Raw genomic sequence first — 16,053 nt, 5'->3', positions numbered from 1 at the left:
GGACCCAAAAGAGCCGGAACTTATTAGTGAGCCGAGCCAAAAGAACCGGCTCTCAGAAAAGAGCCGGAATTCCCAACATTAGAATACACATCCCAACAATTAAAGCAGGGCAGTCAGTCGTTGGGGTATCAACGCTTTAGTGATGTGTCGTTTGCGAACGATAGGGCAGTTGGAGCTGGCTCTTTGAAGTGAACGACTGGAGTCGGCTCTTTAAAATGGCGCAGCTTGAGGAGGCGACTTCTTCCCCCGCGCGCGTGTGTGTGTGTGTATGTGTGTGTGTGTGTGTGTGTATATATATATATATATATATATATATATATATATATAAAAAATCCTCGTCTCACCCACCATGGGTGGTGTCTGTCCCCATTTCAGCTCGGGTCCTCTACCAGAGGCCAGGAAGCTTGAGGGTTCTGCGCAGTATCCGTGCTGTTCCCAGCACTGCGCTTTTCTGGACCGAGATATCCGATGTTGTTCCCGGGATCTGTTGCAACCACTCGTCGAGTTTGGGGGTCACTGCCCCGAGTGCTCCGACCACCACAGGCACGACTGTCACCTTTACCTTCCAGGCTCTCTCCAGCTCCTCTCTGAGCCCTTGGTATTTCTCGATTTTCTCATGTTCCTTCTTTCTGATGTTCCCATCACTCGGGACCGCTACATCCACGACAACGGCTTTCCTTTCCCCTTTATCTATGACCACGATATCTGGTTGGTTGGCCATTACCATCTTGTCAGTCTGTATCTGGAAGTCCCACAGGATTTTTGCTCGGTCATTCTCCACCACCTTGGGAGGTGTTTCCCATTTTGACCTTGGGGTTTCCAGTCCATACTCCGCACAGATGTTTCGGTAGACTATGCCAGCCACCTGGTTATGGCGCTCCATGTAGGCTTTCCATGCCAGCATCTTACACCCTGCAGTTACGTGTTGGATTGTCTCAGGTGCCTCTTTGCACAACCTACACCTTGGGTCTTGTCTGGTGTGGTATATCCCTGCCTCTATGGCTCTGGTGTTCAGGGCCTGCTCTTGGGCAGCCAGGATGAGTGCCTCTGTGCTGTCCTTTAGGCCAGCCCTCTCTAGCCACTGATGGGACTTCTTGAGATCAGCCACTTCTGCTATGGTTCGGTGGTACATCCCGTGTAGGGGCTTTTCCTCCCATGATTGTCCCTCTTCCAGCACCTCATCCTCTGTTCCCCATTGACTGAGACATTCTCTGAGTACATCATCCGTTGGAGCCTTCTCTTTGATGTATTCATGGAGCTTGGATGTTTCATCCAGGACAGTGGCTCTCACACTCACTAGTCCCCGGCCTCCTTCCTTACGGCTTGTGTACAGTCTCAGGGTGCTGGACTTGGGATGGAACCCTCCGTGCATGGTGAGGAGTTTTCGGGTCTTAATATCCGTGGTCTGAATCTCTTCCTTTGGCCACCTTATTATTCCTGCAGGGTATCTGATCACTGGCAGGGCATAGCTGTTTATTGCCCGGGTCTTGTTCTTGCCATTGAGCTGGCTTCTGAGGACTTGCCTCACCCGCTGGAGGTATTTGGTCGTAGCCGCTTTCCTTGTTGCTAATTCGAGGTTGCCATTGGCCTGTGGTATACCGAGGTACTTGTAGCTGTTTTCAATGTCTGCTATTGTTCCTTCAGGGAGTGAGACCCCTTCAGTGTGAACTACCTTGCCCCTCTTAGTCACCATCCGACTACATTTCTCCAGCCCGAATGACATTCCGATATCACTGCTGTAGATCCTGGTTGTGTGGATCAGGGAGTCTATGTCCCTTTCGTTCTTAGCATACAGCTTGATGTCATCCATGTAGAGGAGGTGACTGATCGTAGCTCAGGCCGTAGCTCCATTTCTGAGGCGGTATCCATAGCCTGTCTTGGCGATTATCTGGCTGAGGGGGTTCAGTCCTATGCAGAACAGCAGTGGGGAGAGTGCATCACCTTGGTATATGCCACATTTGATGGACACTTGCGTTAGTGGCTTGCCATTGGCTTCAAGTGTGGTTTTCCACATCCTCATCGAGTTTGCAACGAAGGCTCTCAGGGTCCTGTTGACCTTATACAACTCCAAGCATTCATTGATCCATGTGTGTGGCATCGAGTCATATGCTTTCTTGTAATCAATCCAGGCTGTGCACAGGTTGGTATGTCGGGACCTGCAGTCTTGAGCGACTGTTCTGTCAACCAGCAGCTGATGTTTGGCACCTCTAGTATCTCTACTAATGCCTTTCTGTGCTTTGCTCATGTATTGATCCATGTGTCCACTTATCTTAGCCGCAATGATGCCTGACATGAGCTTCCATGTTGTGGAGAGACAGGTTATTGGCCGATAGTTGGAAGGAACTGCACCCTTTGAGGAATCCTTCATGATCAGGATTGTTCGCCCTTCGGTTAGCCATCCTGGGTGAGTCCCATCCATCAGCAGCTGGTTCATTTGTGCTGCTAGGCGCTCGTGGAGAGCTGTGAGTTTCTTTAGCCAGTAGGTGTGGACCATATCCGGGCCTGGTGCCGTCCAGTTTTTCATACCTGAGACTCTTCCCTGTATATCTGCCGCTGTGATGGTAACTGGGTTCTGCTCAGGGAGGTTGCTGTGCTCCTCTTTCAGAGTCACCAGCCATTGTGCACTGCTGTTATGTGCGACCTCCTTCTCCCATATGCCTTTCCAGTATCTTTCAGTTTCCAGCCTTGGAGGGTCTGCTCTGCTGTTAGAACCCTGCCACTGAGCGTACACTTTCGCAGGTTGTGTTGCGAACAGCCTGTTTATTCTTCTGGCCTCATTCTCTTTCGTGTACCTCTTTAGGCGACTGGCCAAGGCCTGGAGCCTTTGTTTGGCAGTTTCGAGTGCTTCAGGTATGGTTATCTGCATGTACCTCTTGGGTATTGGCCTTTTATTCAAACCTCTCTGGGTCTCCGTCAATTGACTCACATCTTTCCGAGCCGCCTTGATCTTGGCCTCCAACCGTCTTTTCCATGGTGGGTAATGAATCTCGTGGCTCTCATGGTTGCTCTTGTAGCCAAGCATGTCTAGGATCACTGATGCTGAGGTGTATATCAGCTCATTGGTTTCCGTGATCGTTCCGGTCGGGATCGTTGTCAGTGCTGCATTCACAGTTTCCATGAGACTTTCAGGTGGTACTTCACATAGCCGTTGTAATCGGTGCCTTCGTTGCCCAGTTTTCATTCTTGCCATGGTCTTATCTCTCAGGTCATTTGCTGCCTCGCTCAGCATTTCATTTATTGGGGCTGGCTTCCCAATCTCATTATTCATTGGGGCTTGCCTCCCAATCTCTGGTTGAACCTCTTCCTGTGATGTGGCAGCCTGGGGCCCTTCACCTCGGAATTTGTGTTGTACCTCATCAATCTCAAGTTGTGATAGCAATTGCCGTTTGTGGATATTGGAACACTGAGCTACTAGTTGTTTCGTGGTCAACCGTGACTGTGGGTTTCGAAGTAACCATTCAGCCCCCATTCTCCGCATGTAACCCCTCTGACTAGGGTTGCTTGAGTAGTAGCATTCCAACAGAGCCAAGTTATCGCATCTCGTCCATCTCCGCTTTGTTCCAGTAGCCCATTTTTCATCAGGGTGCTCTGGTTCCCCAGCACCTGACGCAGACCTTGTTTGGCCGGGCGACGTCTGAGCCGGCATGTCATTCCATTTATTGTCTCTCATCATTGTATGAGGTAGGCATTAGCGTGAAGGGTCTTGCCCAAGGACCCACACTGGATGATGTCATTGTGCTCATTTTCTCTGCCACAAGTGGGATTCGAACCCTCGTCTCCCATATGCCAAACCGATGCATTATCAACTGAGCTATCCAGCCGCTTATATATATGATATGATATATGATAGCATGATATATATATATATATATATATATATATATATAAAATCCTGTGGGACTTCCAGATACAGACTGACAAGATGGTAATGGCCAACCAACCAGATATCGTGGTCATAGATAAAGGGGAAAGGAAAGCCGTTGTCGTGGATGTAGCGGTCCCGAGTGATGGGAACATCAGAAAGAAGGAACATGAGAAAATCAAGAAATACCAAGGGCTTAGAGAGGAGCTGGAGAGAGCCTGGAAGGTAAAGGTGACAGTCGTGCCTGTGGTGGTCGGAGCACTTGGGGCAGTGACCCCCAAACTCGACGAGTGGTTGCAACAGATCCCGGGAACAACATCGGATATCTCGGTCCAGAAAAGCGCAGTGCTGGGAACAGCACGGATACTGCGCAGAACCCTCAAGCTTCCTGGCCTCTGGTAGAGGACCCTAGCTGAAATGGGGACAGACACCACCCATGGTGGGTGAGACGAGGATTTTTTTTTTTTATATATATATAAAGTCTCGTTATATCGATATCGGATATATCTATAGTCCCGGTTATATCGATACTATTTCTATGCACGCACGGAGAAAATTACATGCAAACAGGGTCGGATATATCGATAGTCCCGGTTATATCGATATTTTTTCGGACTCCCTTGAATATCGATATAACGAGACTTTACTATATATATATATATATATATATATATATATATGTGTGTGTGTGTGTGTGTGTGTGTGTGTGTGTGTGTGTGCGTGTGGTATTCAATGTATTATGTTCAGAAGAATATACTGTAAATAAATTATGTATCTTTTTTACATACGAAATTCGTTTTACATATAATTTTGCACTGTTTTTGGAAGTAAATTAATTTAAGCAACAAAAACACTGAGGATTCATTTGAAAGCTCTTTCTGGTGAGCCGAACCAAAAGAACCGACTCTCTAAAATTCCCATCACTACTGCTTTAACCTAGGACTCTCCTGAGATCATATACATCTTTCAAATAGTCAAATGTGCGTAAATTTACTAAGTAATCAACACTGCATTCACAGAAATTTACTTGAGCATACTTAGGACGGATACGCTCTATTGCCATGACAAGTTATTTAGGTTAATGCCAGCTCTTCATACTGTGGATTAGTGCTACACAAACATACCTGCCCCTAATCACATAGCATCAAGCACTTTATCTGACAGGGTGAACATTTAGTTGCCTGCTTTTTCATATTCAGAATGTAATACTATTTATGATTAAGGCACACTGCATTATTTAGAGGTGAGATTCTAAACCGTGTACCAACAACCCACTCGCACGAAAAAAAAATAACTAAAAAAAAAAAAAAAAACTAAAAAACACTTATTTCCAAAAACTCATTTGGCCCTGCGTTTTTCAATAAAATGGCTGGCATTTATTTGCAACATTTTCATTTGGGCACTTGAGGTGGAGGCAGTCGTATGAGAGATTTACAGGTTTAGTGCAAAAACATATACACTGTATCACACATGGGAAAGTTATTAAATTGTATTTATTATATCAGTCATTCCATTTGTTATGTTTGAGAAGTGGCTCAATGTTTTGGACTTTAAATGTTATTTGTGAGGAGCGACTAATACAGTTGTACACAAAGAAAAAAACATTCAAAACCAGCTTCGCTTCCTATCTTCTTTAAGGCTGATTGATTAGTGCTGAGATATGGCGATAACAAAAGAATGCCAATCGACAGTACAGTAAATATTGACATTTAAAAATTATCTGTGCAAGTACCTCAATTTGAGATGGTTTAAGACAGGAATCTAATATTTACTTATTTCTAGGAACATCATGAAAATCAAAGGTGTGGGTTAAAGAGGGGTTGTGCTTAAGACACCAACTAATCATAATTGTCAGTGCGGCTACAATTCTAAAACAACCAAAACACTGGCAAATAAATCGTACCAATAAAAATATATAGATCATGAACAATCTTCACCGGGTTTGAGTCATTTAGTACAGTGTTGCAGCACACATATGGTAATCCATCAAACCTCAATGCATGAGCTGTCACATTGATTCCATACACCGTTATTTTAAATGATGTGATGACATCATTTCTGCATATTTCAGCAAAAGACACCTATTTTGTCAAGTTTTTAGAGTTAACCATTACAATGAAAAGAACACACCATTAATGATGAATTAAGCTCTGACTGCAGGGCATGTACAAGCATGCACCTCTTTATAAATTACAACATGTAAAATGATTATTAAAGTACATTTAGTCATCAAGTAAACTGTCTCTAAAAATAAGCCCTATTGGCACATATCTATTGTAAAACTATGCAAAGAAAGATGATATTTACAAAAGCCATAGTACAGCGATGTATGGCAGTGATTCGGAAGTGTCTTCTTAAAGAGTAATGCGGCTTTGTGGATTCTGAAAGGAAGAAACACATGACATGGTTGGGAAAATGTTGCATAAACCACCTTGATCTTGAGATTTATTTGTGAATGTTACCATCTTTGATATTAGGACGTTTGCAGAATTTTCACTTCCACAACGAGGGCAGGATTCTCAATATCGCCTTTGCTCTGAACCATTCTCAACTCTAACTGTGCAGGACTGGGCCTTTGACCTGGGCCAGCTTTTTCTGAAACATTGTAGAGCAGTTAAAAACACTAATTTTAACAATACTGCAGCGTTGTTTCCTTGGATAATTGTAAAGCTCGTGCCAAATCTGTACAAACAAGGCTATGAACAAATGGTATGAAATAGTCAGAAGTCTAAGTAAAAAGGACATACCATGAGCATAATTAATGGTCCGCTTAATTACATGGTGCATAACTGAAGCAGTCTTTTCACAGGCAACCTGGGGGTGAAAAAGAGTAAGAATGATTACACCATGTGGTCATTATGATATTGCAGCAGCAATAAAAGGACTGAAAGAGCATTGCAGAGGGGTGTCTGAACCTTCAGGTCTTTGGGATGATGATGTGTCCATGCAAGCAACAAGGCAGCAAACAGGTCCCCCGTTCCCACAAAAACAGCATCAACTTTGGGGATGTCCATGCAGATCTTCTGAATGGTAACTGTACCTTCTGGCTTCACTACATGGCAGAATGGATGGCAATATTAGAGCGTGAAGGCCACTGTTTGATTGCAGTTTGTTTGTTGAGGTGAAAGTCTTTCACAAAAATTACTTGTTACTTTACCAATTTTTTGGCTCCCCAGGGCCACGAGATACTGGCTTCCTTGATTCGAAGGCAACTCAGTACTTGTGAGTACCACTGTTTTTGGACCCATTTTGTGAAGCAACTCCATTGCCTGAGAAGTACACCGGACACAATCACGGACTGCTTTTTCGAAAATGTCAACTCGACCAAGAAAAGGTACCCACATCTAGAGCATCTTCTGTGGTGTGGATTTTCCTCCCAGTTAAAAGCCTGTTGAAGAAACACAGATGTATTTATCATCTGTCTCTCTTACAAACATCTACGCATACATTTCTCCAGTACTTTATCTCTGACCATGCCACTTCAGTCACTTTCTTTCACCACCTTTGTATTTATTAAAAGTCCACTCACTCTGCTTCAAACTGGTTGGGAGTAAGAATGTCGGCCAAAGGCACTACTTTGTCCCGGTAGACTGGAAGAAGTTCCTCTGGGACATACTGCAAAGGGCATACATTTGTCTGTTATGACTTCTTTTTAAGCTTTCGTGTCACTTCTGCTGAGTCTAAATACATTGAACATATACAAAAACAACAACAAAAATCTTCACAAAATCTACGTTTTTGACAAGGGGAAAACTCATAAGGCTCAGTTAGTTGCTTGCACCAAAAATGAAAGGAGGGATGGGGACCAGGTCACTTGGTCTGCATAGACATTGTCAAATTTTGCTCAAAATTTGTAAGATAAAATGTGTACAATTAATTGTAGATTATAGGGTAGGCAAGATTAAAGTAAAACATAACTGAATATTAATACAGTACATTAAAATGCTCACCATTGCACCTTGGTCTCCCATTACAGGGTCACAAACTATCACACAAAAAAGTGGGGGTTAACTACTTCTGTGATTGGACTGTTCAATTTTAAATTTAATCAATTGGCATTGCACTCACCATATACTAAACTGGGATTGGCCTTTTTGAGCTCTTTAACAATCTCAACAACAGTCATAAGGAAGGATGTGTCCCTGCTGTAGCCTAGGTAAGGAAAATGGAAACAAAACACAATATTTAAGAGAGGTGCGTGAAGAATATGAACATTGCTTTAGAATAGGCAAACAATTTTGATGAGGGGCCACATGAGAACATGGAGCGCTTGCAGAGAGCTAAACTAAGCTAACTTTGTCTCTAATATTTTGAATAGTGAGTAGAAATAAAAAGCATATTGTTAAATTTTAATAAAGTACTCATTGTATAAACGTTTTCACAATTTAAAAATGATGTTAATTTTGTGCACCAACCCATCTGGGAAAAATTTGAGTGTATTATTGACAGTGACATATCATGATAAAGTGATGACTTGTACTACGCTAAAAAAAAGCAGTAGTATTGGAGTTTAGACTTGACACTTTTTTTGGTTTCTCTGATTCCTTGGCCTGATACTTGGACTGAGTCATTGGACTCAGCTTCTTTGCGACTCAACCAAGTCCAACTATACCAGGGGTGGGCAAACTTTTTGACTCGCGGGCCGCATTGGGTTCTAAAATTTGACAGAGGGGCCGGGCCAGGAGCATTTGGAGGGAGTGTTTGGGCAATACTAAACCTAAAGCATTAAAGGACGACCGACGCCACCGGACAAGTTATGTCCATAACTTATAAAATCACTTCAAATGACTTCGACTGAGCATATTTTACAAAGATTCCACAGCATATAGCTATAGTTTAAGTTTTAAGACTTGCGCTGAATATTCATGAAGTCTTGTTTTCGAGTTGATGACGACCCCCATGTGACGTCATGTTTGGACTGCCCCTGACCGAGAAAGCGACACACAATGCATTTTGGGTACTTTGTTTGGTCTGAAAACTTCGTGTTGATCCGTGTTGATTGCGAAATTAGAAGGAAAACACATAAATAACGCCATGGTGAATCGTTGTGTGTTGCACCAAGACAACTATTTGATATTCGCTGACACAAATTCCCAGCCGACAAATCAGCCCATTTCCAACGGAGCTTGGGCGCAATCTTCTGCATTTTCTGGGTGCTACATTGCTGTCATTGATGGCTCGAATTGATATGGGAGGACTCCTTGAATCAATTGCAGACATTTATGCTTTCCTCTTCAGAACTATTTGAATCATATTCATAACTGGATGAGTAAAGAGAAAGCATCTTCTCCGAATCTGAAGCCATTGTTTTGATTCTCGAGCAAGGCAAGACGTCTTGGCGTGACGTCACGAACAAGGGGGTGGGACCTTCTGAAACTGGCCATTTCCGGATTCATTTTGAAGTCATTTTTATTGGTGTTTTTCATTTAACTAAAAACATCAGCCTGCCTGATTTGGGTATTTTAGATGCTATAAAACGTTTTTCTGATGTAAGTGGGAAACAAAAAAAATGGTGCCGGTTGTCCTTTAAATGTAGTGTGTACAAACCTCATAGCACAGTAAGAACACTACAACCCAATTTATTAAGTGTCTTTCAAATGTGAATCCCTGATTAGTTAATAAATTTGTCTCAAGGAATATGGCGTTTACATACTATTTCGCAGATACTTGGAAGAGGAAATGGAAATAGATTAAAATAACATATGCACTGTGATTTATCAAGATTGCGTCTGTTTTTAACACGTTTTCATTGAAGGGGCAAAGTTAAAGAAATCAATATTTATTGAAAAATGGAATCACTTTCAACATTCAAAACATATTATTACACAACGAAATATTCAAGCTCAATAATACCTACTTGTGTTAAATTGTGCCAAATCATAGATGGTTTGTCCTGACCGCGCGCTCAACAAACTCCTCACTGACGCTCTCGCCTTCATGCGCAAACAGTACACGTGTACCGTCGCAGAGCACACAGACGTCGGCTACCTGCAGTTGAAATTTGCATACTCGGCACGGCAGCCAATCAGAAGCCTGCTTCTCTCTTCCGGACTTTCGCAAGCGTTATAAAGTCGTGCAATTGCATGTCATTTTCCAAAATAGATGCACAGAACGTCAGCCCAGAAGAAAGATTCAAAAGAAGCTAACAACATATGTGATGCTACAAAACGTAAATTTACATTAAACCGTGACTGTAAAGTGTACGTGAGACTTATGAAAGGGGCTTAGTGGCTCGTAGGAAGCAATGCAAACGTTGCATTGTACACCACAATGACAATCGACTACTGCAACAAAATATACAGCCATGCACATTTACTGTAAATTAAGCAAGGTAGCATTTGTAGTAGGTACATTCTTGATTTTAAAAAAAAATTTATACTTTGTGACAATGTTTTTTAATGTGATTTGTTGTCTCATTGTGCTTCAAGTTGTGAAAAATGGGTCAGGCAACTTTTCAGTTATCTGCCGTGTTGTCCGCTAACTTTTTGTCATGTGTTTCAGACACTGTTTTTACTATATACTTTGGGCAAGTTCGGTGGGCCGGATTAAAAAGCCTAACGGGCCGTATGTGGCCCGCGGGCCGTAGTTTGCCCATATCTGAACTATGCAGTATTTTCATTCCCTGATTATTAAAGTCCTCCAAAAGAAATGTGAAATATTTGACAGCGAGCGCCAAAACACTTAAAGGACAACGACGCTTCCGGACAAGTTGTGTCCATAATTTGTAAAATCACTTCAAATGACTTCTACTGAGCATATTTTCCAAAGATTCCACCGCATATAGCTATATTTTACGTTTTAAGACTCGCGCTGAATATTCCGGAAGTCTTGTTTTTGAGTTGGTGACGAGGCCTCACCCTACGTCCCTGAAGGAACGCCACTGACTGAGAAAGGACATACCTTGCATCACCTCAATGCATTTTGCCGGACTTTGTTTGGTCTGAAAACTTCGTGTTGATCCGTGTTGATGGCAAAATTAGAAGGAAAACACATAAATAACGCGATGGTGAATCGTTGTGTGTTACACCAAGACAACTCTTTGATATTTTTTGTGTATTCAATGTATTTGACATTCGCTGACAAAACTTGCCAGGAGACAATTTCCACTGAGCTTTGTTGCCATCTTCTGCCTTTTTTTGGGTACTGTGAGTACTAAAGAGTTTGTCAGTACATTTCTCTCCAGATGCATCAAAATGACCGGAATAAATTATTTAATCGATTGCAAACATGTATGCTTTCCTCTTCAGAACTATTTGAATCATACTCATAACTGTATGAGTAACACGAAAGCATCTTTTCCGAATCTGAATCTATTGTTTTGATTCTCGAGCAGGGCAAGACGTCTTGGCATGACACCACGAACAAGGGGGCGGGACCTTATGAAATTGGCCACTTCCAGTTTCAAATTGATGTACTTTTTAGACACTAAGTAATTTTTTTTGGTGTTTTGCATTTTACTAAAAATATCATATTGCGTGTTTTGGGCATTTTACATGCTATAAAACGTTTTTCTGATGTCAGTTAGGAAACAAAAAAGTGATGTAGGTTGTCCTTTAAGTCATTTCTATTGGTGTTTTGCATTTGACTAAAAATATCAGCCTGAAAAAAGAATGTTGCATACATAACGACCACTGTTGTCATTTTTTTTGCTAGTTTATTTTTTGGGAGATTGGAGGGATTGAAAAAAAAATATTGTGAATACTTCACAAAAGTGGGAGCATAACAGACATAAATCATAGCTTTATACCTCCCTTTTACTAATGTCCACACATGCGCACATACTGTACAATAAATGTACAACTGTCCAAATAAAAGCATCATGTATCTTCCATTTAAGTTTGACTTTATGGTCACTAGGAATGCTGGTCAGAGATTGACCCCTGGGCCTTACTGTGTCCATATCTCCCTTAGACGCACCTGTGAGGATGTAGTCATAGTGGTTCACCTTATTGAGCTTGATGCCCTCATAGAGCACATTGAGCTCATCAGCTTTCAGTACTTGACCCTTCCAGTGGGCATAGCCTAGAACACAAGACAAAGCTTTGATTATTGGGGTATTTCAAGAATGCCACACAACCACCCCCCAAAAAATTATGTGCAGAAACACAGTGGTTATCTTCCCTTTTCTGTCGGATCATTGATTCACTATGATGCAATCACCCTCTTACACAGGGCCCCTACACTGAGTGAAGAGGATGTCTATACGCTGCCAGTTTCCCCTTTTTTGTGCCCCGTCACCATGACACCACAATAAACTCCCACAGCTGTTCGGACTGCAAATGAAAAGACTCACAAAACATGGGCCCTTCGCTAACCCAGAATCAGATAGCAGTGAGCACCTCCTGGAGTGAAATAGCTTTGACAGGGGAAAACACTCTAGGGCCTGCACTGGAAGGTTATAAACTATGACATTTTCATGTACAGGTCAAATTACAGGAATGTGATTTCGCTCGCATGAACCAGATTTGGCTAGAAAAAAGGAACATATATACCAGATAAATTAATCTAAGAGGCTGCCAATCATGGCTGAATTAAAATTATTTACATGTATATGCTTTAGTGGATAAAAAACAGCTCTAATTAGAATTATCTCTTGATCTCCCTTAGGACCCTGACTTATTATTATGTTGATGAAAGGCAGACTAACCCAAATCATAGGACAATTGAAGATATGCTCACATTCATACCGGATGACAATTTAGTCTTCGGTGAACATAACATGCATGTTTTTAAGCTGCAGGAAGAAGCCGGAATACTTGGGAGAAATCTCAAGCCAGCGCTGCAAGAACAAACTGCACCCATGAAGACCAGTGCCAAGATTTGCACCCCAAATCTTAGAACTGTAAAGCAGCAATGACTAACCACTTGTCCAACATGCTGTCCCCCTCTGCACTGCATCTTATTGGTATTTATAGTATTCCTTTTGCAAAACTTCAAATAAACCAACCTCACAAAAGAAAACTTGTCAATTGTTTTTATTCAAAAACAAGTAAAGCTTTTTATTTCCCCCACACTGCCCTGTGGGAAAGAAAGAAATGTGGACCCTCAGTGCGAAAGAATCAAGGGACTCCATATAAAATGACACAGTTGTCCTTGTTATAAGTCATTGTACCATAAAAATTGAACAAGCTCCTTCTTAGCTGTGGATTATTAATGCCTCATGTGTTCAAGTACTGAGCATTGCACTGTTAAATGGAAAACCTCAAATAGCCAAATACTAAAAGACAATAATCCTCTGTGTCGAACATCTACTCAAAGTGACCAGTGGTTAACACTATTGTTTATTTTCTTTTACAAGGGAGGAAAAATACAAAAGTATAAGACAGCCATTAACTATTTATATACTACATAACAGATGTATCCATACACTAAAGTCACCAGGTTAAAATGTGACATCAGTCAACCATTTTCTTGGACACTTCAGTGCGAAAAGTGGCTGAAAGTAAACATTAAAAAATATGGGCAAAATGCTAAAAAGAAAATAATTGCACAGAAATCCCTTAAACCAAATTCCCTCTGTAAAAGCATGAGCCAACCCGTGTGATTGGAGAACTGCACAGAATTGATGGAGTCCACTTCAAAGCCCAGAACCTGAGAAAAGTTTAAAGAGAGAGAAAAAGTGAGACAGAGTTATCTGACCTTTCTTAGTCCAAATAACAAACTACAGTACTTTTATATAAAGCAACAATTCCGTTTATTGTGGAGAATAGCCTTCATATTGTATAGGATTAAATTACATGTAGCTGTTACACCCGAGTACGAATCAACAAAGGTGATCTTGTGTGACTTCGTAGTAAAAGACTGCGTCGTTTAGAGTGGCCTGCATACAGTCCTGACCTGTTGACATTGACAACGTGTGGTGTATCGTGGAGCGTGAAACATGACAAAGAAGACCCTTGACGTTTGAAAGCTTCTACAATGATTATCGTCAGTCCCCAAATGGACAATGAATGTTGTTAATGTGATTTAACACAGTGGTAAGCATGCTCACGTGACAGCTTTTTGGAACACGTCACTGCCCAAAAATATTGATAAAAAACAATAACGTTTATGAGTTTGAATATTGAATATCTTGTGTTCTCCAAATATGCAATTGCATATATGATGAATGTGATTTGCAAATCGTATTATGTTTTATTATGTACAGCGTGTTAACTTGAATATCTACATGTACAAAATAATTTAAAGACGATTAACCGAATAAAATATTTACAACAAAATTCTAATCGACTATATGGAGTGAACATTTTGTAACTGTCCACATGGAGAGCAAGTGTTACAACGACTCATGGCGTTCAAACACATCAAACAGATGTCGACTCTGCAAGCAAACGGTTTCTAGTTTTCATTCATTGATAATGTTCAGATCTTTTAGAGTATTGCAACGTAAGGCAGGACCACGGCATGACATATAATACATAACGACAATGCAATATCGGTACACTATCTCAGAATTTTAACGACACAGCTACAAACATGTAAGAAATTATATCTACCTGCAGAGGGAATGTTGCGGATTTATTTCCAACATATCCTCGGACAACATGACTCTGAATGGACAACACACGACATTCCATCTTAATTAAAAACGCGAAACGCACACAGAATATAAAACAAGTCCAAGAGCAGCATTCGAAATCCGCACAGCTCCGTACGTCCTAAAAGTTAGCAGGGATCCTGTCTTTCGTCAGCTGAAAGGGCAACCAACATAACCACCCCCACTGATCTTTGCCTATTCAACAGATGGGCTATCTGCCAACCGGCTTTCTCTTGGGGTCGTTAGACGTCATCTGGAGGCGGATCGAGGAGAGAATTACTGTACTGTGTCGAGTTGCAATTGTACTTCCGGACACACACTGCAGTACCCGGATATTGCATTCGTAATTCTGTTGCAGCCCATGTGGTACGGCAGTTCCAATAGGACAAACTAAGCCAAACCATTCGTCACGCTATTATGGAGTATACTGATGTTTTCTTCTTTTCCTTTCGGCTTTTCCCTTCAAGGGGTCGCCACAGCAAATCAGTGGCCTCCATCTTTAGAGGTTTGATCCGCATGTTTGTTTTGGCCAATCTTTTACGTCGGATGCCCTTCCTGACACAACCCTCTGTATTTATCCGGGCTTGGGACCGGCACAAGAAGACATATGGTCCTTTGTGGCTACAAAACAAGCAACTCACTCAGTAAAAGGCTCAAACCATTAAAATAACACAATGACATCATTACTGGGCCATTATCAATTCAGAATCAGAATCATCTTTATTGCCAAGTATGTAGAACACACAAGGAATTTGTTTCCGGTAGAACACGCTGCACTAGTATCGTCGTCAAAAAAACTGCTAATACAGTTCCATTTTGGCTACTGTTGAAAGAGTTCAAAGAGTTAATGGCTTGGGGGAAGAAGCTGTTTAAATGTCTGCTGGATTTGGTGCGCATGCATCGGTAGCGCCTGCCTGAGGGGAGTAGCTGGAAAAGGTGGTGGGCAGGGTGCGGAGGGTCCAGTAGGATTTTCCGCGCCCTAGTTTGGATTCTTGCAGTGTGCAAGTCCTCGAGAGTAGGTAGGGCGGTACCAATGATTTTTTTCGCCGTCCTAACTGTCCGTTGAAGTCGGATTTTGTCCATTTTTGTGGCGGCCCCGAACCAAACGGTGATGGAAGAACACAGGATGGATTCGATGACAGCCGTGTAGAAATGTTGCAGCACCTCCTGTGGCAGGCCATGCTTCTTTAGCAGCCTCAGGAAGTACTCATCAGCCATACCATTGTTGTACACTTCTTGGGGGGAAGGGAAACTATAATTTGTTATTGCTTTCAGGCCAATCCACACCGATGCAGAGTCGTGAGCGGAGAACTGTTTGTTAAGCCTCTCCGCATAACTTTTCTTTGCGATGTTAATTTCCTTCGTCAGCCTGTTTCGGGCGAGTTTGTAAACTGCTCGATCGCTGCTTTTAAATGCGGATTCTTTCTCTTTCCTAAACTGCCTGAGTTTGGGAGTGAACCATGGCTTGTTGTTGTTGAATGAGCGGAAGGACTTTGTTGGTACACACATGTCCTCACAGAAACTGATGTATGATGTTACAGTGTCTGTGTATTCATCCAATGTGCCCGTTGAAGTTTCAAAGACGCTCCAATCAGTGCCGTCTAAGCATTCTTGTGTTGCTTCATCTGTCCATGTTTTAACTGTCTTGACTACC

General features: G+C 42.0%; 1 protein-coding gene across 1 annotated transcript; it reads right to left on the bottom strand.

Moving 5' to 3' along the window:
- Positions 1-5,337: 5,337 nt before the first annotated feature.
- On the bottom strand, positions 5,338-14,721 carry LOC148894747 (pyridoxal kinase-like). Its single transcript, XM_089003125.1, has 12 exons — positions 14,359-14,721; positions 13,399-13,453; positions 11,780-11,884; positions 7,931-8,014; positions 7,813-7,847; positions 7,392-7,477; positions 7,205-7,250; positions 7,020-7,131; positions 6,778-6,914; positions 6,610-6,676; positions 6,325-6,457; positions 5,338-6,243 (listed from the first exon to the last, which is right to left on the bottom strand). Exons 1-11 carry the CDS (start codon positions 14,437-14,439, stop codon positions 6,336-6,338), a joined length of 930 nt encoding a protein of 309 aa, XP_088859251.1. The 5' UTR covers positions 14,440-14,721; the 3' UTR covers positions 5,338-6,243; positions 6,325-6,335.
- Between the last annotated feature and the right edge of the window lie 1,332 nt (positions 14,722-16,053).

Source organism: Hippocampus bargibanti, linkage group LG08 (genome assembly GCF_051943395.1).
Source record: "Hippocampus bargibanti isolate YZ-2025 linkage group LG08, ASM5194339v1, whole genome shotgun sequence".
NCBI lineage: Eukaryota > Metazoa > Chordata > Actinopteri > Syngnathiformes > Syngnathidae > Hippocampus > Hippocampus bargibanti.
Note: the sequence above shows the minus strand (reverse complement) of the source record. Positions and strands in the feature narration are given on the sequence as shown.

Bases quoted from the DNA above. Each gene is read 5' to 3' on its own strand.
- LOC148894747 (XM_089003125.1), bottom strand. From the start codon at position 14,439: ATGGAATGTCGTGTGTTGTCCATTCAGAGTCATGTTGTCCGAGGATAT. The intron at 7,848-7,930 runs GTGAGTGCAATG...TTTGTGTGATAG, and splicing joins CAATCCCAGTTTAGTATATG to TTTGTGACCCTGTAATGGGA. The intron at 7,478-7,812 runs GTGAGCATTTTA...TGCCCTTTGCAG, and splicing joins TGGGAGACCAAGGTGCAATG to TATGTCCCAGAGGAACTTCT.